Genomic DNA, 27,618 nt, shown 5'->3' on the forward strand with positions numbered 1-27,618 from the left:
GCCGCCCGCTCCCGACAATTAGCGGCGCGAGAAGCTCCGCCAGAGACAGAGCGAGAAGGCGGGGTCACGGTTGCAGTCCCGCCCCTTTGTGGTGAGGGGGGAATTGAATGGGTGGCGGTGGAATTGGTTCCTTATTCCCCCGTGGTTCTGTCTTACAGGCTTTTCCTTTCTGCCCTACTGGGGGTAGCTTTTCTTTTCTGGGGTGGGGGCACATGGGGTGGCTGTGCCTTTACTTCCCTCCTCTTTCTTGTCCTCTTCAGCGCTAACCTTCCTGACAACGGGGAGTCCACGTCGGTGCGGGGTAGCATCGCACAGGTGGGAGCACTAAGGCGACTGATCTGTGAGAGGAGGGGCGCGAATGGAGGAGGGTCGCTGCATGCTGTCAGCAATCCTTTCACTCCTTTCTGACACTTGTGGGTGGGTGTACAGAGGAAAGGGTTGTTCCAGGGCAGACCCGTAATTCTCCCCCCCCCCCCCCAATATATGCATATCTCTTTGGTCTTCTTTCCAGGCTGGCACCGGGGGTCATGGCACAAGTGGGGCACAGGGTGGATTACCTGGCAGGATTCTGCTGCCCGGTGGGGGGGCTGGCAGCTGGGAAGCCCAGAGTGCTGTGCCACGACAACCAGATCTACCTCTCCAATGGCACTGAGTATGTCTATGTCTACGATCAAGAAGGGCGGCTGATGAAGGTAAGTGGTATATGGCTGCCCCAGCCAAATCTAGGTTGGTCCATCCTATGTCGTTGGCACTGGGGAGATGTGGAGGCCCTGGAAAGTAGGTCAGGTACTGCAAGTCATTTCTGGGATCTTCACGTTGGCATCCCAGAAGGAAGGCTAGGCAGATGATCAAAGACCCTTACTAGTCTGATTTAAACTCTTCAGCACATATATAGGAACTCACATTTGTAGGCTGTGCCAGTTAACTTGTGTTTTCATGCTTTTAATCGCTAAACCTGGTTTCCAAGCACCTGTCGTTATGAAGAAGAATCCACCTTACAAGCATCCCAATTGTGAGTACAATATGATGCATCTAGAGTGCTCAGGGGATAACTGAGCCTCAGCATGTGCTTCTCCTCTCCTAGTAACTCAGATTCCCAGCTGTCGCTATGGCAGGTTTTTATAGCTGTTTCCTACCAATGTGAGGATTGTTACAGCTTCTAGATGCTTTTGCATATGTGCAGGAGACCAAGTTGTGTGTGTTGTATATCTGTACTTTTGTGTCTAGCAGCAATCCTAAACACTTTGTTTTCAGTACAGAATTGTAAAACTGAGAAATTTGCATGCATGTGTGAAGTGTCATATTCACAATGGAACTCGAAACCCCCCCCCCCACACACACACAGTGCTCTAAGGAGAAAGGCAGGATGCATGTTTTGTGGAGAAGCATTAGACATTTAGGATAATTAATACAAATAAGGGCGATGCTCTTGCACTTGCAGACACTTACATTGCAGGGGAAGGGAGCTTGCATACAGAGCATTCCAAAATAGGAATGGGAGTATCTCTGAGTGCAGTGCACAGGATTGTGGAGCAGCTCATTTGTTCTGTGATAAGTGGGTTTGGAGGGTAGATTACAAGCCTTCAAGTAGCAAAGAGCTTCTGCATCAGGGCTTGCATAAGTGGTCAAAGCAGAGAAATGGGCTCTGTATGATTTGTGTTGCCTTGCCATCTTCCTTCCCATAAGCCCAGTAGTATGTACCATGGCTGTAGCATCAGACTATCACAGGTGGTCCCCCCTCCCTCTGTTTTCTGTGATGATAATACAGGAGAAATTTGAGCTCAGTTCTGCAGGAATGCTTGTGTGTTGCATGTTGGCAGCTCAGCCCAGCATAAAGCCTGTGATTTTTGGATATATTTTCTCCTGAAAAGTCAGCAGGGAATACTAATTAACGTGTGAGACCTGACATTAGCCATCTAACTGTGCAATGGAGAATTACTCTAGTCTAATCCTATTGACCTTATTGGGTTTAGATTGGAGTAAGTCTGCATGCAATTGTATTGTAAATCTTTAAGGAGATGTGCTAGTGACTTTTCAATGCACTCTTCCACTGTTGCACCCTTTTTAGAGCAGAGTAGTTATCTGTGCTTTGTAATCCACTTACTTGTGGCATCCAATGTTTAACGTTTTATTTGTGGGGGGTTTTGACATCTCACTTCTGACACTTTCGACAAATCTTTTAAACTGTGTTCTTTCTGTTCTCTTGATGAAGAATTGGAATTCTTTTTCCTGGTTGAAGCTAAATGTTGGTGGCTTTTATATGAATGCCATTTTTCCTGTATTGTTTGCTAGACTCATGACAAACCTTAGCACTGCTTGGTATCTCTAATTTATTCCCTTGATTGTTTCCAAGGAACCCATTATGGTAATATCTGGCTTAGCCTCCTACACTTTTCCCTCATGCAGAGAAGTAGGTCACAAATGGGTTAACATTTTTTTTAAATTTGTCTGGTTCTCCAGATCACATGTAATGCTAAAAATCTCAGGTTTGCAGGCTTTCTTGTGCTTGGTGCTCAGTTTTCAAACCTTTGAATTGCTGTTTGCTGCAGACATCCATGTGGGCTATTGCTTGTTCCCACACTGATAAAATGAAGCCCCATCTTGGGTAAAATATGTCACTTGTTCATTAGCACAGTATGATAGCAGAGGCAGTGGTTGAGAGCTTTTAAAATGAACTCACTTATCACTAACAATCTTCATTTATTTTGAGGTATGCTTTCCTGACAGAACTTTACTGAAAGGTTCCTATAACAGAAGTTATACATCCTCAGCTAGTAGAGAGAAAAAACCTAGATCTGTAGGTTTTATGACTGTGGCAGTCATTTAAATCGAGTATGTACAGGCAGTGTGGATTTGACTGCACGCCGTTCGGTATAGTAGCTGTCTGAAGGATGCTTTGTCTGGCCAGACCTAATGTGGGCAGGAGAGAAGGCAGGGAGGTAACAGATGCTCATTTGGAACTCATTTCTTTCTACTCCATGTGGCTGTTGCTTGCAGGGGGAGATATTCCCAGGATATTGTATCCTTTATTTTAATGTTAAAGCAAACTGCATTATCATCTCTGTAAACAGGATTGCCGACTTTTTCCTGGCCCTGCTCTTGTGCCTTTTAACAATAGCCTGACCTATAGAAATAGAGCAAGTGAAGCTTTATCCTGTCACACTGTCCATAGAGCAGGTAAAGCCTCATCTGTCCCAATTGTACATGTCACGCTACTGTTAAAGGCACAGGAGCAGAGGTGTCTTATGGATGATCTTATGCATACAGATCTGGTGCTGATCATTCTGGTGCGGAGGTAGACAGGATCTGTTGTATTGGCTTCTTTCCCAATGTGGCCAGTTTAAGAAGATCATCACGTGGCCTGTTCACTCCAGACTGTTGATAACTGGCCCTGGGTGCAGGTTCATAAACTTGGCCTTCCTGAAATGGGGTTGTGTAGATGAGGGGATGGTGGCTCAGAGGCAATTCTCAGTGCCTTTCTTTCTATTTAATTCTGCCCCTTCGGAGCAACTGAAGAGGGTCTTCTCTCCTTTCTCAGCCCTCTTCACTGTGCCTGTTTCCTTCCTAGGCTGTCTACAGGTTTCCAGATCAAGTCTGGCACGTGGAGCTCCTGCCCTTCCACCAGCAGCTTTATATCCTGTGTGCCGGAGTGGGCATTTATTGTGTGTCCTTGGACTACCAAAGCAGGTGAGAGCTGGCTGGGGCGTTGTCTAGCTGAACCGAAGGTTTTGACAAGACGGTGTGCCAGCTGAGAACCTGCCATGAGGTTCAGTTACTAGTTTGGACTGGAAAGCTCCTGATTGGGGGACAACTCTCCACTACCACCCTTTGCCATCGCTGCCACCCCCTCCTGAGATCTTAAATTATTTATGCCATCATTGTCAGTGATTACGCTCTTTCCTGCTAGCCAGCAAGCTTTCTCAGGGGTGGCTCCAGTTCTTTGGAATGCCATCCTTGAGGAGATCTGGCAGGCCACCCTCAGTAGTTCCTTTTAAACAGCAATCGGAAACTTTTCGGGGCAGGGCTGTGGCTTATTGCATGCAGAAGGCAGCAGGTGCTAGGAAAGACCTTTTTTCTGGCAGTGGCTTTCCAAGCTGTCAGAGTGGACAGCGGTGAGCTTCACGTACCAGTGTCTGGCTCTGTATAAAGCAGTTTCCGATGAGAATAGAATTACATGGGGGGTGAGGGGTGGAATTGCATAGTAGTGGAGCAGATGATCCCCAATCCTGGCACCTCCAGGCAGAAAAGATCTGAAGTGGGCAAATGCTAGCAAACATCTTTGCCAAAGGCCTCAAAAGAGCTGCTGCCAACCAGAGTAAACAATAGTCAGCAAGATGGACCTGCAACCTCACATAGTAGGCCCCTTCATACACTTCTGCCAAACCAGTGACAACTGTGGAATTGACTGGTTTTAGGTACACTGCTTTTAATTCCACGGGAAGTATAATGTTATTTGATAAAGATTTTCATATGTTCTTGCTGGTTGATATTTTGATTCTGTGTTTTGATGTTCTAGCGAAGGCAACAGTTTTCAGCCCAAGTACTGAAACAGTGCAACGTCCATCTGTGACGGTTGTAGTTAGCCAGACACATTAGGAACAAGCCAAGACCCAAGCAGCACTGCCAGCATCTCAGGGATTTGCCTTGGACTCAGCTGGGAAGACCGTGATGGGCTTTCGGCCACACTTGTCAACTTCTCCTGCACCGCTGGCCTCAGCCGTGCTGCCAGTGCCTCAGATGCTTAGGTGGAGATGGGATCCTGGCTGCCAAGCAGAATGGTCTGATGTGCAGCTGTTGGCACACGTGTGCGCCAGGGGTTTCCTACCCTTGTTCTACTTTAAACTGCTTTGAGAACCAAAACCTAAATTTGGAAAAACATCTCAATTACACAGTGCTGAATTATCGATTTCATTACTGTAAATTTGGTATACAGCCACTTTCTGTAGTGTAGTTATCTGATAGCTCCTCAACATGGAGGGATGGGATTGGTTTCCCTGTGAGAACCAGCATGCTTTGGTGTTTCAGAAGCCCTTCTGCCCATGATTCACTGAGTTTGCCTTTTATGCCTGTGTATTGCGAAGGCTCAAGTGGTTAAGACGCTGAACTGCAGGCTGTGGAAGCTCTGTAGTTCAGCCCGGGTGCCGCATGATGGAGTGAGCTCCCGTCTCTAGTTCCAGCTCCTGCCAACCTAGCAGTTCGAAAGCAAGAAATTGCAAGTAGATAAGTAGGTACCACTTCAGTGGGAAGGTAACAGCGTTCCGTGCGCCTTGTTGTTTAGTCATGCCGGCCACATGACCATGGAAACATCTTCGGACAGCGCTGACTCTTCGGCTTTGAAACGGAGATGAGCACCGCAACCCTAGAGTCGGACTCGACTGGCTTTCGAGCAAGGGAACCTTTACCTTTACCTTTATTGCGAAGGTAAAAGCGTTCCGTGCACCTCGGCGTTTAGTCATGCTGGCCACATGACCATGGAAACGTCTTCCGACAGCGCTGGCTCTTCGGCTTGGAAATGGGGATGAGCACCGCCCCCTAGAGTTGGATTTGACTAGCTTTTGAGGAAGGGAAACCTTTACCTATTGGGACTGGGTCCCACTGATTTCCAGTGAAGCAGTAGAAAACCTAGTGGTGGAGGGAAGGTGCAGAAGAATGTATTAATATGACAAAGAATTATATCCACCGAGTCTTTTCTGCTGCTAATTACCAAGGGGTTTCCTTCCCCTGTTACCTGACATGGCAGGAGGGACTTTTACAGATTCTATTGTTCCCCTTACTCAGAGGGACTGAGGGAGCACCTTTCAAGAGGCAAGATAGCAAGCACAAACTTAGGGAATCTTGCACCACTGAGATCCTTCGGACTCAATAATATCCCTAATGAAATGGAGCAGGATTCTTCTTTTCCTATCAGACTGATTCTCTGTTGCCTGCAGCTTACAGAGGGCAGGGGCTGATTCCTGTAAGAAGTCCACAAAACGATGCCAATTCATTCTGATTGTGGGGGGGGGGCAGTGAGAAAGTGTTACTTCTGACAGAGACAGGTTAATCCTGATAGTCTGGCATGGAAGTTAGCCTGCCAGGCTATCAGCCGGTTTGCTGTAAAGCAGACCTGCATCACTTGTGACTTGGCAGGCCAAAAGTAGCTCAGCAGCTTTACATTGTGACATGCCAGGTGCTTGACATGCCCCAAGATTTTGCCCTGCTACACAGAGTGCAAAATCAGGAGTGTTGTCAACCTGCAAGTTGGCTGCTATGGTTTGCAATATTGATCCTGTATTTTGATGTTCTAGTTCAGGGGTCTAGAGTCCATCACTTAAGTTGCAGCAAGGAGAGAAACTGCGTTTTGGGATGCAGGACGATCAGCTTGTGCAAGGCTTGCAAATAGCTACTTGCCTGCACTGGGTAAGAATTGCAACAAGGCTGTCAGGCAAGGAAGCTTTTGGAAACTGGAAATGCAGTTCTGTTCATCATTGATCTTCTGTGCAGTCCTTCATGGGGACTGCACATGAGCTGGCCTGCTGTGGAGAGGTTTCTTTAGCTAAAACCCTCTAGGGAGTGCTGTGCACCAGAGCTGGAGCCAGACCGTAACCGCCTAGACAGTCGCATGCTCCCACATTCCAGGGCCCCCACCCTCCCAAGTCTTTCTCATCGCTGAATGAGAAGGTTCTAGCTCTGCTTCTTCTGTAAGTCTTCGTTCTTCAGTCACTGTGTGTGAGTTGTTCAGAGCCCTTACCCTCCTCCAGGCTTGCCCCTACCCCTCACCTTACTGTGTGGCAGGCGGTTGGCGATCCCGTATGCCTGGCATGGCACAGAGGAATGCACCCATTGTGGTGCCAAAATGATGCAGACAGATGAGTATGAATGCCACTTGTTCTACTTGGGAGAAGGACACAATATGACTGCCTGTAAGGCCTGGCAATGCTTCATGCCTAAGGCTAGAGGGGATTGGGCATCAAAGCTCAATGCTGCACTTTAGGAGAAAGCGGTTAAATCCACCGATGCCCCATCGAACCCGACCTTGGCTCTGGAGCACTGACCCAAAGCTTCTTCCTCCGAACTGGCCAGGTTGGTTCCATCGATTCCCCAATCCGAATTGTGATGGATCCAATCACGATCTTGATCACCACTGACCCAGAGATGCTCCTCTGAACTGCCAACCAAGAAGCCCAAACTTAAAACCAAACATAAAGAAAAGCATAGATCAGATCCAAGCATCATGTATCAACCTGAGCACCCAATCTGACTGCCTAACCCTGTGAGGTTTTAGCTCCTCTAAAGACTCCATCACCTGGGCCAGGTTCACCATCACTATCCATTTTTGAAGGGGAGATCAAAACAGACCTGATGGGTATCTCAGCTCCAGGCGTGCTTGAATCTGAATCCAACCCACCAGTTCCATGGTCGCAGCCTCCAGTCTCTATTCCCTGGCCTCCACATCCGAGCCCATGTTTTATGTCCCCAACATATCTTGCTCAGTGGGGGGATTATTACACTTCGAGAGCCAGAACTGATCCATTTCAGAGCCGACTGTCCCAGCATAGATCGCCTTCTTACCTGCCATCAACTACAGTTTCTAGGAGAGCACTTTCACCCAGTGAGGTCTCTGATATGGAGGAAGGTGAAGACAGGGCCCTTGGACACCCACAGATGAGTCCCAGATGAGCCCCAGTATCTCCTACAGAGGTTCTGCGTATGTATGGAGAACAGACATTGAGGATGGCAGAGTCTCGAGACTGAAGTGGCAACAACCGATCACAAACCTAAAGATAAGATTTTGGCCGTCTGTACTCAGAGCCACCTGGCATTATTGCCTTTCCCATGCTGAAAGGTTTGAATGACCTAACCCATGAATTGTGGCAGAAGCCAGCATCCCTTCAAGCCACATCTCGGAACACAGAGCATTTCTTTAAGATCAAACAGGACCCTGTCAACTATTTGACCACTCATCCACTCTCTTCCTCATTCATAACAGAGGAGATGCAGGCCAGGGGGCAACAATCCTATCATGCTGCGTCAACTGATAGGGAAGGTAGAATATTAGACACCCTGGGGTATAAGATATACTCCTCTTCGGCCTTGGGTTTCAGGATCTCAGATTACCAGGCTGTCATGGCCGGCTATCAGCTCTTTCTGTGGGAAGGATTCTCCCATATCTCAAACTGTTATCTGAGGAGAAATGACCCCTCCCTAAGCTGCTTCAGGCTGAGGCAATCAAAACTGTCCGAACAGCAGATTAATGCCAGCTGCCATACAGCTTACTCAGTTGCAAGAACAGTGGCCAGTCCCATTGTTTCATAGTGTCATGCCTGGGTGAGGTTGACCATACTACCTGTGGAGACAAGACAAAAAGTGGAGTACCTGCTCTTTGAAGGCGCAACTTTGTTTTTGGAGAAAACTGAGGAGTCTTTCTCATAGATTAAAAAGAATAAACAGACTGCGAAATCCCTGGGCATTATGCACTCAAGCTCCTCTCAGTTTAAACAGCAGCCCTTCCCTCGTCAGCTCTGGTAGCCTTACCAGAGAGACTATCATTATTTTAGTCCCTCAAGGTCATAGCATCCTGCCTCCAAACCCTTTCTACCTCAACAGGGTTACTCAAAAAAGAAAAGTGCTCCCAAACCTAGACAGGGATACCAATCCCAGCAAGCCTAAGGCTCTCACCAGCCTCATAAGGCTGCATTTTGACTAGCCTTACTTCTGGCAACTGTCAGACTTATTCCAGTTTCTTTTTAGTTGATAAAAAAGATGGTGGAACTAGACCCATCCTAGATCTTCAAGGCCTAAATGTCTACCTCTCTTTCGAAATTCTGCTTGGTCTCACTAGTATTGGTTATGCAGTTATTAAAGTTGGACTTATGGTTCATTGTTATTGACTTGACAGATGCCTACTTTCATGTTTCTATCCATCATCAATATCGCAAATATCTGTGATTCCATTATGGGTGGGAAGTCTCCCAATACACTGTATTACCCTTTGGTTTAGCCACTGCCCCTACCTACACCTACAGGGTATTTCCCTACTTTAGATGATTGGCTTCTGTCGGTGCAGTTGAATGAAAGTCTCCTAGCCTTCCACTCTGTTGTCTTAAAGGTTTGTGAGAAGCTAGGCCCCTTGATTAATTGTGAAAAGTCAAGAATGGTCCCTTCTCAGAGAATACAGTTTATTGGAGCCATCTTGGATTATGTATTGGCTGGAGGGTTCCTGCCAGCCAATAGAGTTGAGGCCCTTACCAATATGTTGGGAAGGTGTACCCATAGGCATTTTCAGACAGTGCATAGTATGCAATGCCTGCTGGGTTTGATGACTTTCTATGCACCTTTTCCAGCTCTGGTTTTTCTCTCATTTCATACTCAGTGGCATAGATTATCTATCCCTAGACCTGTGATCAATTCCCTACAATGGTGGTCCTCTGCTGAGAATTTGAAACAGGGTGTCCCATTTGGGGTTCCCCAGTGTGAGGTTACGTTAACTACTGACTCTTCCTTGATGGTTTGGGGGTTAGCTGTTCCACAGATACCCTATGAAATCATACAGTTCTGGTTCAAATGGACAATATGACCACAATGTCTTATTTGAACAAGTGGAAGGGGGGGGGTACAGGCTCCAGGAGCTTGTGCCAAGGAACTTTGGCAGTGTGGTCATGGGCAGTAGGACTGCATGCAACTATTAATGCCATCCATATCTCCGGTGTTCTCAACACAGAGGCAAACATATTAAGTCGGACGGTTTCCTGCACTCACAAATTGTCCCATCAGTCTTTGCCCTATGGAAGGTTCTGGAAGGGGACCTTTTTGCTGCAAGGGAAAATGCCAAAGCTCTCAGGTTTCATTGGGGATGCATTCCAGATCCCATGACGGGGTGCTCTGTTTTATACTTTCCCACCTTTTCCCCTACTCATCAGAGTTATAGAAAGAATTAGGAGAGACGGTACAGACATGATTCTAGTGGCCCCTTTCTGAACCTGCCAGATATGTTATTCCACCCTCATGGACATAGCGCAGGGGCAGCATCTCCGATTCCCGAGCAAGCCAGAGCTAGAGAGCATAGGCCTGGTGCTGCATCACAATGTCAGCCATCTCCGCTTGACAGCAAGAAGGCTCTAGACTGCAACCTAGTTTTCTCCCATTGAAGTCAATGAGATCCTCCTACATTCACGTAAACCATCCACTAGATGTTCGTATCTCTTTAAATGGAGATTTTTCTCTGAATGGTGACAGGACAAAGGTACCTCCCCCTCTCAGGCACCTCTGCAGACAATATTTGAGTTCTTAAATCTGGGGGTTTAGTTTACTCTTTGCTTAAGGCACATTTATTAGCTATATACTGCTACCGTATGGATCTGGCAGGAAAGTCTGCCTTCCCTCACGGACTGCACAAAAGATTTCTCGGAGGCCTGTTTAATACGTATCCACCACAGGAGCTTCATGCTTCCCAGTGGTCCCTTTTGGTAGCTTTGTCAACATTGATGTTTGAGCCCTTTGAACCTTTAGCTGCATGCCCACTGGCCATTTTGTCCGTGAAGGTCCATTTTTGATGGCCAGCAAATTTGCTGCACTGAGGATGGACCTGCCTTTACTTAAAGTGTTTCAGGAGTGAATGGTCCTGCAACTCAGTATTCGGTTCTTGCCCAAGGGTTGTTTCGAGATTCTGTCTCTCCCAAAAGACCATAGTGCCAGTGTTCTTTCCATCACTAGCTACCGAAAATGAAAAAACCTTACACGCTTTAGATCTAAGGAGAGCTTTATTTTTTTACTTTCCAAGGACCCTTGATTTCAGGAGAGATAAGGCTCTTTTCGTGTGTTATGTGGGTTCCAACAGGGGTAAGAGGGTTTCTTCCCAGACTCTTGTCAAGATGGATCGTGTCAGCGATTAGTACATGTTACGCACAGGCCAAGCTTCCACGTCCATTGGGAGTGTGTGCCCATTCCACCAGAGCAATGGCTTCCTATGCTGCCATTTTGGATGGAGTTCCCCTGTCGGAGATTTGTCGGGCTGCGACATCGTCATTGGCAGATACATTTGTACGTCACTATGCAGTGGGCCTGCAAGCTAGAAGAGAGGCACAAGTCGGCAAAGCAGTTCTCCAGCCGTTGTTCAAGTGATGAGCGTATCCCCCCCCCCCCGGCCTGGTGTGTAGCTTGTCAGAATCCCCATGTGGGACTGCATAGAAGACTGACGATGAAAACAGGGTTATGCTTAACCTGTAACTGTTGTTCAATGAGGATCTTCTGTGCAGGCACACATACCCTCCCTCCTGCCCTGCTGTATGCTCTCTCTTTGGTTTTGGTTTTCGCTAGAGGAACTGAGGGTGGGGGTACTGAGAAGTGGGAGCATGTGACTGTTTGGGCTAAAAGTCCTAGAGGGGGTTTTGGCTAGAAAAACCTCTCCACGGCAGGCCTGCTCACGCACAGTCCCCATGTGTACCTGCACAGAAGATCCTTGATGAACAACAGGTACAGGTAGGTGCAACCCTGATTTTTCCATATGAATATAGGTTGTGTGGCCTGGTGTACTATGAATTTTTCTAATGTAGAGTGGTAGGTTTTTGTGAACATAGATGCAAGGCTGACTATGTAGCACCAATCTTTTGTTTTCTTGAAGGCCACCAGCAATGCACTCGGCAGACTTTGCCTCTCTGCCATTGCTGTACGGTTTCTAAGTGTTTAAAACGATGCTCAGGAGTCTATAGGGCAATAAAAGGGTTAAGTCATTGAGTCCTCCCTCCAGAGCTTTCCTCTGTGTTATCCAGCTCACTGCTCTTGAATTCAGCTCTATGAAGCAGATGCTAAACACTCCAGTTTTTCACTTTTTTTCCCTGAGCTTTCCCCTTTGGCTCTGTTGAAAGCTTTTCCTTGTTTGCTTTGAAGGTTAGTGAAGCAGACAGATGGAGAGGAAAATGACTGCTTCTCCACCGTCCTCCCCATGGGCTCCAATGCCTGCACTTTCCCCGATGCCACGCTTTGCACCTTCACTCTGCTCAACGATGTCCTCGTCACCCTCTCCCAAGTTCAGGGGAAGTGGTGCATGAATCTCCACAAGCTCCCAAGCCCCGAGGACCAGGAGAACTTGCTGCGTCAACCAATCAGCCATGTGGATATCACCACCTGCACGAGCAATGATGGGGACGTGTCCCTAGCTCACTTTCTTCCAGTCCTCTGTTGTGCATCTTCTCCTAGCACCAGTGGTTCCAAGGAGGGTCTTCGCCACTCAGGAGGATTCATTCTGGAGGAGCCTCTCTTCAGCCTCCTGTTTGGTGTTGATGCTGCCATGTTGGATTCCCCCATGATCCTGTGTGGCTTCCCAGATGGACAGTTGTGCTCCGTGCCACTGAAGTCTCTGAGTTCTCCTGACAACCGCTGTTGCGAAGATTCACCTGTCAAGATCCTTCATCATTTGGAGGAGCCAGTTGTCTTCATTGGGGCCTTGAGGACAGAGCGGAAGTCCCCGGAAGCCGAAGAGGCGCCTGCATTTGGAGACTTAGGCTGCGACTGTGTCGTGGCTCTGGGGCACTACGGGAAAATGGTGGCCATCAAGGCAGCTCAGGGGGAAGAAGTCAAGGTCCCAGAGCTCCGAGAATATTGCCTGCAGGGGCCTGTCCTGTGCGCAGCGTGCAGTGGAGGCAGCCGCATGTACTACAGCACCCACTCTGACATCTATGCTGTCGACATGGATAGTAACACCACCGATGCAGAGAAGTTGGAGGACTCCTCTGGGACCCTCCCACCTGCTTTGTCTCCTGCCAGCTTGAGTATCTGCAGCGTGGTGGCCCTTTCCTTATCTTCCCGAGAGTCAGAAGGTACTAGAGTATTTGGGAAATGACCCTGTGAGTCACAGGGATAGCTTTGTCACGCAGTGGTTATCTACACATCCCTCAGAAATGCTACTTGTAAGTTGCGAGGAAAAAATTATCAGTGGTGAGGGGCTAGGATGGTTCCTTAACTGTGGCCTGTGGGTGCTAGATCTAGGCTCTGCTACTTCTATGCAGCCTATACTAGTCTGTGGGATCTTCACACAGAACAACAGTTAGCTATGAAAAGAAGTTAGCTATGAAAAGAAGGCTAAGCTATTCTAAAACTACACTTTTGATGTATGCTGAGGCTCAGAAACTGGAGGCCTCTGCGCTGACTCCAGTCCTCAATGGCACCTAACCTTTTGGTTGCCAGTCTAGAGAGAGAAGATGAGGCCAACAAAGGAGTAGGAGATTTGGAACTGGTTTTTTTTGGCAGTCCTCCCTGGGCTGCTGGTTTTGGCCAGGGGACAGATGACTGTTTGTGAGAGAGCTCAGGGGCAGTATGTCCATGCTCTGACCAAAAGGGGTTTTTCTTTTGCTTCCATCTCCTCTTTTCCTTGCTAAGACTCAAAATTTGCATTCTCTCTGGTTCCTTTGTCAGGCTTGCCAAGTCAGCTGAATAGGGCGGGAATTTTTGTTTTGTGTAGTGTGAAGGGGAGCAACCACCTACACGCTGAAGAGGCAGTGAAGGATTCAGAACAGATTTTTGCACTGATGCTTCCCAGTGGCAGGATACTGTTGTTGCCTCATTCTCCAAGTGAGATAGAAGGGGACTGCCTAGAGCTGCTCCCTCCACTGCTCTTGGTTCCAAACAAACCAAGCTCAAGGATTTACTCAACATTTGGATTTCTGCAAAACTGAAAACTATCTTTGCACATTTCTAATAAAGAAACAGGCAGAAAGGGGAAAGGCCTGGGTTCAGAGCGGGCAGCAAGACAGGGACTAAGAGCCACAGAGGAGAGAGCGAGAGCTCTGTCAACCTCTGGACTGAACATCCTGATGACAAGGGCTTGCAGACGAGGCAGAAGCGCAGAGCACATGCGTTGCATGCAGCGGCTCCCCAGTTCAGTCCCTGGCCTCTCTAGTTAAAATACGCCTATTTGTTGGTCAGGAGTTTCTTCCTGAGCTGCCGCCAGCGTAGACGTTGCTAGATGGATCAGTGGTCTGACTCAACATAAAGCAGCTTCTTATCTTCACGTGTTCCTTAAGGGAGTGCAACAGGGAGCTATAGAGCTGAATGGAAGCATAATGAAGCTGGCTAGCAGAAGTGCCCTGTCTAGGTGGGGGGATTCCATGTGCAGCAAGAGGGTGCGCCTTTGCACACCTTCCCCTGAGTGCTGGAGAACTCTTCTTGGACGCAGGTTCTCCATCACTTCAAAGCCAGCCACTTTGGCTGCTTGATACTTTTCCAGCATTGCTCCCCACTGTGATGTTCTGTGGAGAAGAAGCACTAGGGAGCCACATCTCCATGCATATGTTCCTGGAGGAGGGGGTACTGTGTGCCTACTGGCAAGTAACTGGGAGCTGCCTTTGTAATGAGATGACTGCTGCAGCAGCAGGGAGCATTTTCTTTCCTTTGCTTGCTTCTCTGCAGGATCCCTGGGACTGCTGTGCATCTTTCCCCCCGCCCCATGAGCACTGTCTCCCAGCACCATCCATTTATATGCCCCTGCATGAGCTCATAGTCTTGCTCACAAATTCATAGTTGGGGGCAGAGGATATGGCTTCTGAAATTGCTTGCTTGCTTATGGGAGCGATATCCCTGTGCACAGGCTTCTGAACCTTCAACACAGACTAATCCTCATGATTCCCCCACTCCAGATATTTCCACATGCAAATAACTCCTCTTTGGAAGCTGCAGTCGAGTTATCTGGTGGCTTTGGAAGGATTCTTTATGAGGGCTGTCCCCCCGCATGGGAACACTATGCGATTCCCAAGAACTAGGGCATCCTGCACAGAAGCAGAATATTTCAGACAGGAACATTCCCAGCAGAGAAGCCCATGTCATCCAGGTGGTTTATGCTATGCAAACTGGTGTATGCATTGGCCATGTAGGTCCAAGTGAGTGAAAGGGAAGATGGAAACCTCTTTGGGTCAGTCTGTCCTGTGGGCTGGGGCGTTCTTTTGCAGCTTGAGACTGAAAGGTGCCTCCCACCCATGGTGGAAAAGCAGTAGCCATCTGTCGGCTGAGTCTTAACCAAGATAAAACATGATACCTCATGTTTACTGGTTAGCCTTGTCTGGCCGCATGCACATGTGTGGTTCAGCTTATGGTATCCTTTTCAAGAGGTGCCCTTACTCCTTAATTTCTGGTTTCTTATGGTGGAGTAGGGTCCTTTCTGTTCCTCAGTCTGCAGAGAAGGCCGCTTCCTGTCTAGACAGTGAAGCAAAGGAGAAATCTGGGGTATCCCCACGTGACTTCACTATCTGATCTTATGTGTATGGAAATGTAATGTGTGTATGAGTGAACATTGCAGAAGCAAAATGCTTGTTCCTGAATACACCGTGCAAAAGCTCCTTAGTCTGTTCACGTGAATGTGTCTTCTGCTGCATTGAGGAGAGTAGGAGGGAGGGAGCAAAGCTGCAAATCCTCTTGCGGATGGCTCCTAGCCTCTCTGCTTCATGTGTCCGTGCATGCCTTCTCCTCAGGTGAGTCTGAACTCCTGGCTTTGTCTGCGAAGGGCCGACTCATGACCTGTGGCTTGTGCAGCCCAGACGATACCCAGCCTGTCAAGATGAATCCCGATAAAGCTGGACAGAGAATCAAAGAGCTGCTCTCTGGGATAGGCCATGTCTCTGAAAGGTCAGATCTGTTCTCTTTTTGTCACTGTCCTCTGCCCTTCCCCACACCCTGTAGTCATACAACCATCTTGTAATGCTTAGTTTTGTCTAACTCTTACTGGATTTTTCTGTCTGAATAAGTGGGCTTTGGAAGTCTGATGGCAACATCTGTTGAAAGCAAAAATCTGCCCACTGTGAGCCTGAGTGAGTTATGAAGGGATGCTCAGTTGTTCTTAAGCATCTGTTTGGCAGTTATGAGAAAAGTACATGTCTTTATATATTGCGGGGAAGGGGTTATGTTAGTGTGGCTCTTCCTCCCTTGTTTGGTTCTTGCTACTGCTAACGTCTGTTTGGGAGCTAATTTAAAGGAGACATGCAGATAACCTCTGGCTAGTGTAGAGTCTATTGACTTGGAATTGCCTTGGCCACTCTAGCAAAGCAAGCAGTTAAGCCTTCTGTGGTATTAATTAGAAATGCTCCTTGATGTGCATATTCAGGCAGGAAATAGGGTATCTGGAGGTTGTTTGTCCTATCCAGTATTATGACATTGGGATTCCAGCTTCTTCACTTATTTGTATTGGACAGATTTTAATGTTCACCTTAGCAGTAAATAATGTGCTGGTGCCAATGTTGGTTCCTTTCCCGATTACTGCAGAGTGTCGTCCCTAAAAAAAGTTGTGGACCAGAAGAACCGGGCTTTGACAAGCTTGAATCAGGTGATGAATGTGAGTGCGGCTCTGCTGTCCAGTCAGAATGGTCAGAAGCCCATCACTTGTACCATCGCTGCCCACTGGAGCCGCTTGCTAGTTCAGGATACCTTGACAGTCTCCTGCATATTAGAGAACTCGAGCGAGTGCAGCCTGGAGCGAGGCTGGACCCTCTGCGTTCAGCTCTTCGCCAGCTCCTATGACTTTGAGGAAGGCTCCTCAGATTCTGCCACCACGGATCCTGCCACCACCTACACCTTCCCTATAGATCAGCTTCTTCCTGGGAACAAGACGGAGGTGACACTGCCCTTAGGCCCTGCTGAGGGCTCCAAGCTGGAACTGCCTTTCACAGTCTCCTGTTCTCTCTACTATGGCCTGCGGGAGATCCTGGGCACTGTCTCAGAGTCCACCGAGCTGCTTGACGACCTCCTTTCTGATGATTCCCCTGGCCTTTCCCCAGACAGAGAAGGTATCTACCTGCCCTTGAAGGAAGTCACCATTGACATCCTGCATTGCCTCCGCTTGGATGGTGGCAGCAGAGGATCTGAAGCTACCTCACCTGCAGCTGCCATCTCTCTCCCTATGGATCCACTTGATACCTTCCTGAAACTGTCCCGGGTGCAGTCTGATCTCGAGAGCATGGAAAGTGGTGAAGAGCTTGTTCCAAGTGCTCTGGGAGAGGATTACTTGGCTCCATCGGTGGCTTCTATCAAGGTGTCCTCTGAGTTGCTGAGAACTGCCCTGAAAGACACTTCTGAAGGTGTGTGATTTCTCTGAACACTATTAACCTACTTGCATTCTCCCCCTCTGCCTGCTCCTCAACTCTCTGAGTCCTCTCTGTATTGATGGTTCCCAGATGTTGTTTGCACACACTGGAAGAGGCAGTGTTTCTGTTTACAGAGGGTGCTGTTGGGGATGTGTGTAGATGATTGGCTATGAGCAAGTTTATCACAACTCTGGGGAACTTCAATCCAAGCTGTATGGCCAGTGGCCTCTGTTTGTGTGTGTGTGATATATATTTACCCCACAGAATTCAGAGTGGTTTGTGCTCAGGTAGTATACTGGACCAGATCAGACCTGCTTAGCTTCAGCACCATTCAAGGGAATGAAGGTGTTAGCACAAATTCACCACTCTCTCTACACGGAAATTATCATGACCTTTATCAAAAGTAGTTTGAAGCATCTTGTATTTCAGCATATGTTCTGGAGTTAGACTTGGTGCAAAAACGTCCCTGGACCAGCTTGTATGTATGGCAGAAGATATTTAATGGGAAAGAGAATGTTCTGAAGGCCCATGACATTGCTGAAGCTAAGCAGATATGATCTGGTATTCTCTCTCTCTCTTTCTCCCCCTCTCCCTCTCCCATCAAGTCACAAGCTGACTTACAGTGACTCCATGGGGTTTCCAAGGCAAGAGACATTCAGAGGTGGGTTGCCATAGCCTACCTCCACATCACAACCTTGGTATTCCGTGGTGGTTTCCCATCCAAATACTGACCAGGGCCAACCCTGCTTAGTTTCTGAGACATGATGAGATCAGACTATCCGGGGCCATCCAGGTCAGGGCATCCTGAAATATAAGATGCTTCAAACTACTTTTGATAAAGGTCATAATAATTTCCCTGTAGAGATAGTGGCAAGTCTGTGCTTGCATCTTCATTCCCTTGAATGGTGCTGCAGGATTGTAGGTGGAACCCTTTTAAAACAACTCTCTGAAGGTACTGACCAATGCAGTGTGGCTTTGCTTTTCCTTTGGGTGAAAGTTCCATTGCTCTGAACTCCAGGGTCGTCGTGCTCATGTTGAGATCTCCTCGGAGACATGTGCCTCTCAGGGGGAAAAATCATGGTTGGAAATTCATTTGCTTTGCTGCAGCTCGGTGATTTCTTTGCTTAAGAGCTGTAGTTTCTGCTGTAAATGTAGATGGATACTTGTAGCCAAGGTCAGAGTGTGCTGATTGCCAAAAGAGCCACACTTTGTTCCCCAAGGAGTTAAATTCAGCATCTGCATTTAATAATGCTGCATAAAAATTTGAATGGATTTTAATTATTTGTTTACAAAATTTATTCCCTGCCTTTCTACCCTTATCGGAGCCGCTAAGGCAGCTAACAGATTAAAAACATATATAATGAAAACATGTCTTAAAAATCATTAAGACCAAACAAAAACACATCATTTGCCCTGACCTGGATAGGCAAGCCCTATCTTGTCAGATCTTGGAAGCTAAGCAGGGCCAATGCTAGCAAGTACTTGGAAGGGTGACCTCCAAAGAATACCAGGGCCGGGACACAGAGGCAGGTAATATCAAAGCCACCTCTCCAAAAGATCCTAGCCCCACCGCCAGGCTTGCATGCACGCACGCACGAGCGCGCGCACACACACAAATACGCTCCAAAAAACCACATCATTCAAACAAGTAAAACCAAGTTAAAATTCACATACAATACAATAAAGTACACATACATAAAACCAACAAAAACAGTGCTGGAAAGAGGGATCACAGAGGGAACATGAGGCAAAACAAGTCTTCACCTGCTGGCAGAAGACAGCAACGGAAGGGGGACAGGCAAGTCTCCCTGGGGAGAGAGTTCCAGAGTTCTGGTGCCACGGCTGAGAAGGCCTTGTCCTGGCTTGCCACCCACCTAATCTCAGAGGAATATGCATTATTTTTCCTTATTAGCATATTAAGGTTTTCAGTTTTGATTTGTTTGGCCCAAACTGGAGCAGCAGAGGAGAGAAGTGCGACACAACAGAGATTTCAGTCAGTCACCTTGTTCTCTGTGCTAGAACAGCCAGTGCTAGAACAGCCAGTGCTTTCAGATCAGTCCTCCTGAAATCTGCAAGGATGATCTCCCATGTCTTACTGCTTCTGTCCTACTTCTTGGGCGGGGCTTATCTGCCTGTCAGTGATTGGCATGTATCCTTTTACTAAGTGTTCATTGCAGCTGCTCTGGTGAAAACTTAGGTAAATGCAGGCCTGTCTCATGCTGTGTTAGATCACTCCATGTACCTAATCAGGCTGTTGACCTGCATCAGATTATCCTTTTGTGTGACAGCAGATCTTGTGCCCCTGCTATGCTGTGCTGTGTCAAAACTGGAAGGACCAGGGGGATCAGCGAGTCTTCTGCAAGACAACCACTGTTGTTTGCCCTCAGATCCCACCGTGCCCTTTACCTTCACTCTGGCCATTTTTGACAGGCAGCATCCTCCAGGCATTTGGTGTGATTGAACCCCCTGCATGGTTGGTTTGGAAGTCAGCAAAGTGGAGGTATAAATGCTAATTGGGCAACCACCATGTGGGCGTGGTCTACACGTGCAGCAGAATGAGGAACGCAGTGAGGTGGCAGCTTCACGTGATACTGGCTACTCTAACAGCTCATGCTTCTGCATGTGGAGACCAGGCCTCCCAGAGCCCATCTAATGAGCTAAATGGAACCTCCACACTAGGAGGCAGCCTGCCTGTGGAGTGCCTGTGAATGCCAGTTGTCGGGGCCATGGGTCAGTAGCAGAAGGGAGGCTTTGGTCTCCATGCCCTAATTGTGGACCTCTGGCTGGCTACTGTAGGAGAACACGCTGCTGGACTTGATGAACCATGGGTCTGGTCGAGCAAGGCCTTTCTTGTGTCCTTAATGGCGTTTGTTCTTCTGATCTTGTCATGCAGGAGCATCGCTGTGCTGCGCTGCACTGTGCTGGTTGCTGGCAGAGAATGCTGAGACAGCTGCGCTCCAAGGCCAGGATGCAACAACAGTGCAGGGGCTGGCCCCAGACGGAGGAGAGGTGCAGCTGAACATCCGAGAGGCAAGGCATGAGTTAACCATGGAAAGGGGTTGCATGCTGTGGACTGACCCTGCAGGACAATCAGTGGGGAATTGCTTCTAAGGGGCTATCTGCTGTTGGCCAAGCCGTAACCTGGGATTGCTCCAACAGAGAACAGAGCCATGTAGGCACCCCTGCCCTAACTGTTGTCTTGCCTTGAGTTTTCTGGACTCCTTGAGTGACTGCAGTCTCTCTCTGCTCTTTGGGTTCCCAAAACTAATGTGGCTACTTGTCTCACACTTTAGACGCTGAACAGAGTTTCTCTCTGGTGGGAACTCTAGATGTTACAGCAGAGGGCAGGAGAAGTGAGCCTAGAATATCTGAGTAGGGTGTCCTGGTGTTCAGTCATCCTGCAGTTGGTTAAAATCCTTTTCTTATCACAGAACGTGGGCACACGTTGGGGCATGAATGGTAGCTGTGCAGTGCTCCAGCGCATGTAAGGAGATCTGCATGCACAGGACATGCCCCATTATTTTGTACTAGCCTGCTACCCATGCTTCACTACGGTATTTAAGTTCTGTAAATCCACTTATAATACTGATGATGTGAAATATGAAATGTGACATTTGTTGTATGAATTCTAACAGAGAAGATCGTAGTGTAAGAAATGAAGACATACGTACTTTTTTCTCTCTCTACCGAAGGACCTCTCTCTAGACCACATTGGTGGTTCTGCCCTCAGGTGCTTAGATCACATGGTTGCTTGGTGAGCTCACTCTGGAGCAGGCCACATAGAACTGTCCATTTAAGAAGCAGTCGTCTGTTAAGTCAACTCCTGCCACCTTCCACGAAAGTGATGGCCTCTCTACTTGTGTTCCTGGATTGTTTTGCTCATATGGAGACTGTGTTGTTCTGAGCACCTCAGGGTGATCTTGCTGGTACTTGGCCTGTGCAGCTCAGTGCACTGCAGGAGTACTATGTGCAAATGTCTTTGCCACATTCCTACATTGCCTCCTCCTCGTAGCATTGGTGTATCTGGCTTGACGTTTGCCAGGAGCTTTCTTGGGGGCAGTAGGAAGTGAGAGGTGTGAGGGGAAGTTGGTGTGAGGGAGTGGTGATGTGGTGGACATTTCTTCAGGTTCATGAGGGAGGCAGTAAGAAGTGAGAGGTGTGAGGGGAAGTTGGTGTGAGGGAGTGGTGATGTGGTGGACATTTCTTCAGGTTCATGAGGGAGGCACATATCAAAATGGCTCCCCATAAACATTCATACCCTGGCCCTGCTCCTACACCTGACAGACACAGGCCTGTCTGGTGTTGGGGAGGGATTGTATTTAAAGGCATCAAGGAGGCTGGGCCAGCAGCAGTGCTAAGGCAATCCTGCTGAGCAAACCTCCCCGGCGGCTGTAAGCATCCTACTTCCTGTCCTATACCTGGCAGGCAGCTGCCTGTCCAGTGTAGGATGGGAAGGGGGGAGGAGTATTAGAAGCCACTGTGGAGGCAGGGCTGGCAGGATCACTAAGGGGCAGGCTCCCTCGTGCTTTAAACACCCTGCAACTGCTGCTGCACCTGACAGACAACCGCCTGTTAGGTATAGGAGGTGGGGGGAGTGTGTTGGAAGCCATCCCACCTCCTCTCCTACACCTGACAGGCAGCTGCCTAGCCAGTGTAGGAGGGGGAGGGGGAAGGAGTATTAGAAGTCACTGTGGAGGTGGGGCTGCACCTGACAGACAATCGCCTGTTAGGTGTAGGAGGTGGGGGGAGTGTGTTGGAAGCCATCAGAGAGGCTGGGCCAGCAGCTTTGCTTCACCTCACAGGTGGTTCTTGGCCACTCCCCATTTCCTCAACTGTCATTAGCTCTGTGCAGTCCCACCACCCCCTATATAGGGGGTGGTGGCAGTCCCCTGTAACGTTGTTTTTTTACCTCAGAACACTGAGCTCTGCGGCTGACCAATTAGAGAGTGGGGGGGTGCAGAGAGGCAGCTGCCTGCCAGCCACATAGGAATCAATGGGGGGAGCACATTTTCCCCCTTTTGACCCACTTAGGGGTCGAATTTCTAAAAATCCCTTCTAAGCGAGCACCTATGCCATGGTAGGAACGCTCTCCCTGTATTTGGTGTCTCTAGATCCAGCGGTTTGGTTTTACGGTGAGGGGACTTTCTTTTATATAGATGAGTTGGGAAATGGTTGTTGTGCATGTGGAGCAATCCCTGACCTGCAGAAGAATGGAGGCAAGACTTGCACATGCAGAGTTTCGTATGTGCATTGAAGTCCCCACATATACGCCAGAGCCACTGGATTTACAGTGGTCAGGTTTTAACTAATGGTATTGTCCTTGAGTATTGTGATGTTGGAGAGAATTCCTTGACTGGAGGCAAATTTCTCACTTCCTCGCTTTCATTCAGTGCCACAGTTTGGTCTGAAAAGTGTAGCCAAAGAAGCCTTTATTATATTAAGACATCAGACAGATCAGTTTCTCTAGATGGCCACTGCCTTGGGGCAAGGGCTCCCAGAACATACTGTATGTGAGAACCCTTCCAGCTGCTCCTGTAACCATGTCCTAGCTAAGGGCCACCGTCCTCACCCATGATTATGTAGTTAAGCCCAATGCTGCTGCAGCTACAGGAGTGGGATTTAAAGTACAGCTTCAAACAACTAGTTTCTTTGCTCATCAGCCATGGCACATTTCTGCTAATTCTTCCATCCAAGAGGGAGGATGGTCACATTGGAGTTTTTAAGCTCTGGCTGCCCCCCTGTTTCCCCTTTTAATCCTCTTGGAGTAGCATGCAGCTGATGTTAATTGGTAGCCACCGCTCCTGCCATGGCTGGTTAACCTTCATGCAGGGGGAAGGAGGGGGCAGGAGCTGGTAGTGTCTGGGTTCCTCTGGCTTTGCGCATGAGAGCATTAATAACACCCGTGTGATTAGCTTCCCTGCTAATTCTGCTCCGGCTAAACCTCCCTAGATTAAGCGCTTCAGGGGTGCTTTTGGCTAGAGAATGGACAATAAGCCTCCTTGTTACAGCACAGGACAAAGGCTGTTGTCTCGGCATTTTTGCTGGCCACCCCTTGGATACCAGTTCAAACTTCAGTAAATCATGTTTGATGGGTCTTGGCATAATTCTGGTAAATTCAGTTAAGGTCGAGCATCTTTGCTTGTGTTAATGAGATTCTTGGTGCCTTCATGGGGCATCTGATTGGAACCTGGGTGAGCCTGGGGCCAGAAGGCGTTTCAGACACTGCCCCAGGCGGAGAAGGAAAGCAGAACTCAGTAACGTGCGCAGGAAGAGTTTTGCTGCTGTTTGGGGTCCAGTTGTCATTCTGCGGTTTGGGAAGGTGCTACCCCCAGCCTTGCTTAATAAAAAAAATTCCCTTTCCTTTGTTAGTATATTGCTTGGCTTACTTTCTTGAGTTTTCTGCAGTTTACAAAGTTGTGTTGCACCAGTAACTCTTGCTTGGGGTATCTTGTTCGCTCGAGTCCTCTGCTCACAGCACACTCTAATCTGGATTCAGCAGCTTAATTAATGTAGCATTAACGGTGTGTGTGTGAATGTTGATTAGTGCGCAGTCAGCCCTGTGTGAGCCTGGGTTTAGTGCGAGGTGGTTTTCGGGTCTGGTGAAAGGTATCAGATAATGGCCTCCTTGTTCCACAGGTGACTGTAAGTGACCTGAGCCCAGCAGGCCCCATCCAGGCTGTGGAGATCATAATCCAGAGCTCACTGCTAGCGAACATGTGCCAGTTGCACCATGCTGTGGTCAGGCGTATTCAGGTAGGTCAGATGCCTGGGAGGCAGGGGAGAGAATGCTGAATGCACGTCAGTCCTGCTGACTCCTCTGTTACGTGGAAAGTGTCTTAAACATTCGAGGGTTTGGAGTGCAATCCAGTGTGAAGTGGTGCCATCTCTTCCTGTTGCCTGGGCTACATTCTGGAGGTAAGTTTGGGTTGCTACGACCCTTGGCCATGTCGGGTCCTCTGCCGACAGAATATCCTCCACCCCATCCTTCCCCCACCCTGCCAGAGAGAGAGAGAGAGACCACATGAACGGCAACAAGAACAGACGTAGGCTCCCAAAAAGCAAGGAGTGTTTCTTTTTTCCCCTATCTCTTTCTCCAAAAAATCTGGAGGTTTTTTCCTCGCTGCTCAAATCTTTGTGAAACCTTCCTTTGTCCCAGAATAAAAGAAAATAAAAGCTCTGGCTAGGAGGCTTTTCTTGTTGGGCAAAGACATCTCTGACTGTTCAGAACCACCAATAACAGTATCCCCTCAGCACGGTCAGCATGAGAAAAGCAGGACAGCTTAGAAGTGTCCTGTCCCACTTTGATGTAGTGCCTGTCTTTAACAATGTTAGCTCTGCGTGAAGCCATGCAGAGTCCAATACTTTTGAATTTGGCTAGCTAATCTAGTCTTAATTAGCTGTGGTTTGGAGGATTTTTATTTATTTATTTTGTATGCAGGCTCTGGTTTTGGAGCAGGCCGCCCAGGACTCTTCTTCTCCGGATGTCCGTATGCAGTACCTCCACCAGATCCAAGCCAACCATGAGGTAAATTGTGTGCCACAGGAACAGATGCTTGCAGCATCCTTGGTCTTTGGATCGTTGCAGACAGACTGCTGAAGAGAAGGAAGGGGGAGGGGAGGACAAGAGGGCCCAGTTGCCTCTGCTTGGGCTGAGCCCTGGAATGGCATCCGCGCATGAGCGTCATTTGGCTTTCCCGGCCTTCCAGGGTTCAGTTGTCTCAGGCCCTATTGCACCTTCTAAATGCAGGAATTGGAGTTGACCAGGTATATGACTGGGAGCGGATTTATGTCTCACACTGTAACAACCGGCCAAAGATGGTCGCTGCCAGATTGGGTCTCCCCAGTTGCCTATGTTCCTTTTCTGTACACTTTCCGTAACCTAATTATTAACCCAGGCTCTCCCCCACCCCCTCCCTGAACGCAGACCTTCAGGTACATATTCATGACGTGTTCCAGATGATTTAGGAACTGGAGACACAAAACCTTTCAGCTGAGGTTTACACCCAAGGCCGGGTGTCGACTCAGTTATCTTTCTCCCCCTCTTCCCTTCCACTCACTCTGGATCACGTTCAGCTCCAAAGAAAGCTGCCTTCCGTGTCTGGAATACACTGTGCAAAACGTGTGCTCTTGCATTGTTAGTTCTGGTTGAGTTTTCCCCATAACCAAGAAATGTTTGGCAAGAATTAGGTAGTAGAGGGAGGAAGGGATATGTGGTCTAGGGGGTGGCAGAACTGGAGTCCTAAGGGGGGAGGAGGCCTGAAGGCCACGAGGGAGGACCGCTGCACTCCTTCTAAGGTGCCCCTGCATTACCAGCTACTCGCCGTCCTATCTAATCACACCACCCCTCCTTTGGCAGCTAACCCACAGCCTCTCTTCTCCTTTCTAGACACTCTTAAAGGAGGCACAGTCTCTCCGTGACCGTCTGTGCTTGGGGAATGATTCAGATGCAGCGGTGGAAAAACTCCTGCATGTTTACCGGCAGCTGCGCAACCCCAGCCTTGTCGTCCTGTGAATGCTGAGCTGTGGTTACCCATCCTGGCACACCATCGAAGGCTCCATGATCCTCTCTGCCCAGTGCCATTGGGTGGATGGCTGTACGCCTTGGGAACTGACTGAGGACCGGAGGGGTGTCATAGGAGGGAGGAGAGCAGGATTCTCTCTGGGCGAGCCCTGCTTCTGATTGGCTGTTCTGCTCGCGGCTGGAGATTGAAGGCTCAGGGGCTCCGCCCATTTAATTTATTATCTCGCCTTCCCCCTTCTAATGTGATTGTTTTTTGCAGGGTTCTGAATTCCTGCCCACCCCTGGCCGATCTGATCAGTGCCCCTTGGCGGTCTCACGCACAGGCAGAGCATCCGAGCAGGGCTGCCTGTGTGTCATGTGCGTGTTTGTGTGTGTGCCTATATGCAGATGGCCAACAAGGTGCTGTAGTGGGTGTGGGTGGTGTGTTGTGGATCACACTCGACGTCGCTAGTTCAGCTTCTTTTGCTTTCCGTGATGGTGGCTTTGCTGTGGCAGGCAGAAGTTTGGTGAGGTGCTTCTGCTTTTGGGGAGGGACAAGGGCAGGTTCTGCTGGTGAATGCTCAAAAAAAAAACACAACCACACAAAAAACAAAAAAAGGGCTATGCCTTTAGTTATGTCACACTTTTCGGAAACACTGTGGAAAAAAACAGGATGTCACATGCATAAGTAATTCTGGGGTGCTTTTAATATATGGTGCCCCTTCTTTTTCTAATGGGGTGTTTTGCTCCTTTTTCCAGTATTTGTCCTTTCTATAAACAACTTGCTTGTCTTATTTCCATGGTAAAGGCTCATCCAGGGTCATGTTGCATTTTGGTATTGCTTTTCAAGGGGGGAGGGTGTGTGTGTGTGTGTGTGTTTAATCCTTCTGGAAAAGGCCACGCATCTTTCCGGCATTTGTAAGGCTGTCATCTGCCATGAGAGCCTCCCTTTGCTGGGCAGTCTGGCTGCATCTCCTCTTCCCTCCCATCTGCTGGCAGGTACGCGGTGGAAGCTCGGGGGCCTCGACTGCATCCTCCCCGCTGAGCTAATGCGGTGTCTGCTTTAAAAGCTGCCTCCTCCCGATTAATAATTGAAAAGCCATTCGGTGAGCGCTGGCTGGCACTAAAGGCCATTAGGAAACGCTCCCAGCGCTCAGGGGTGAAAGATGCACACGCACTCTCCCGTGGCCCTGGAATAATGGATGTCGTGTTTGCCCTCTGACCTGCTGTGGGATCTTCACCTTGAGCCTCTGAAGCTCTTTCCAAGCAGATGGGGCTGCTCCCTCCCTCCCTCCCTCCCTCCCGCTGGTCCTCGCTGAGCCACTCAGTCAGTCTGGAAAGCATGGGGTGGAGAGGGAAGCAGTCATGAAAATAGAGGATCGTGATGGCTTTTCTTTTGCCTACGATCGACCTGCCTTTTGACTGTAGTGCAGGATCCTATAAGTGAGGAATGCCCTGCTAGCTGAGCTGGCCTGCGGGACGCCCCCACTGGTGTCTGCATCTCCAGAGCTTGTGCTTTTCAGCTTCTTTTGTGTGCTGCCCCTGCCAGGGCTGACACTTTACCCACTTCAGCTTCGGTAACTTCTCTCGGCCTCATTGTTTGTGGCATATGGGGGACTGGCCTACAAAGAGGGATGATCTGAGTTAAGCCTCTGTGGCCTTACTTGGTCCTCCTGAGCCTCGACCCGGCGCAGAGATGATCCTGCCTCTGCAGGGCCACCCCATCCTTCGTGTTCTTCATAAACATGAGTACAGGGAGGAGGAAGCTCTCCCTGGTGAAGGGCTTCTTGGCATGGCTCTCTGCCCCCTTTCCCTCTTACGAGTTACTGTAGCCAGGCAAGGTCCGTAGTGCTTTGGGCAGAGTCAAGTGGCGAGGAGCTGGGAGCTTAAGCCCCACATTTGGAGGGGGCGGTGGGGGACGACAAGCAGGGAACAAAGCGGGAGGGTGGCCGTGGTGTCTCTCCCGTGCACATTTGGAAAGGTTGAGGTTGAGGCAGCTGCCGGTGCTTCTGTCGGTTGGGATTTGCCGCTCGAGCGTGCCCGCTTGCCTCCCTCCCTTCCTGCTCAGTGAGTCTT

At 48.9% G+C, this 27,618-nt stretch overlaps 1 protein-coding gene across 1 annotated transcript; it reads left to right on the plus strand.

Moving 5' to 3' along the window:
• Nucleotides 1-265: 265 nt before the first annotated feature.
• On the plus strand, nucleotides 266-25,880 carry FAAP100 (Fanconi anemia core complex associated protein 100). Its single transcript, XM_015408768.1, has 10 exons — nucleotides 266-315; nucleotides 512-692; nucleotides 3,569-3,687; nucleotides 11,866-12,794; nucleotides 15,438-15,591; nucleotides 16,225-17,036; nucleotides 19,936-20,072; nucleotides 23,679-23,795; nucleotides 24,481-24,567; nucleotides 25,429-25,880. The coding sequence occupies exons 2-10, from the start codon at nucleotides 528-530 to the stop codon at nucleotides 25,552-25,554; spliced, it is 2,646 nt and encodes an 881-aa protein (XP_015264254.1). The 5' UTR covers nucleotides 266-315; nucleotides 512-527; the 3' UTR covers nucleotides 25,555-25,880.
• Nucleotides 25,881-27,618: the final 1,738 nt, after the last annotated feature.

This window comes from Gekko japonicus, unplaced genomic scaffold, assembly GCF_001447785.1.
Source record: "Gekko japonicus isolate JY-2015 unplaced genomic scaffold, Gekko_japonicus_V1.1 scaffold57, whole genome shotgun sequence".
Taxonomy (NCBI): Eukaryota; Metazoa; Chordata; class Lepidosauria; order Squamata; family Gekkonidae; genus Gekko; species Gekko japonicus.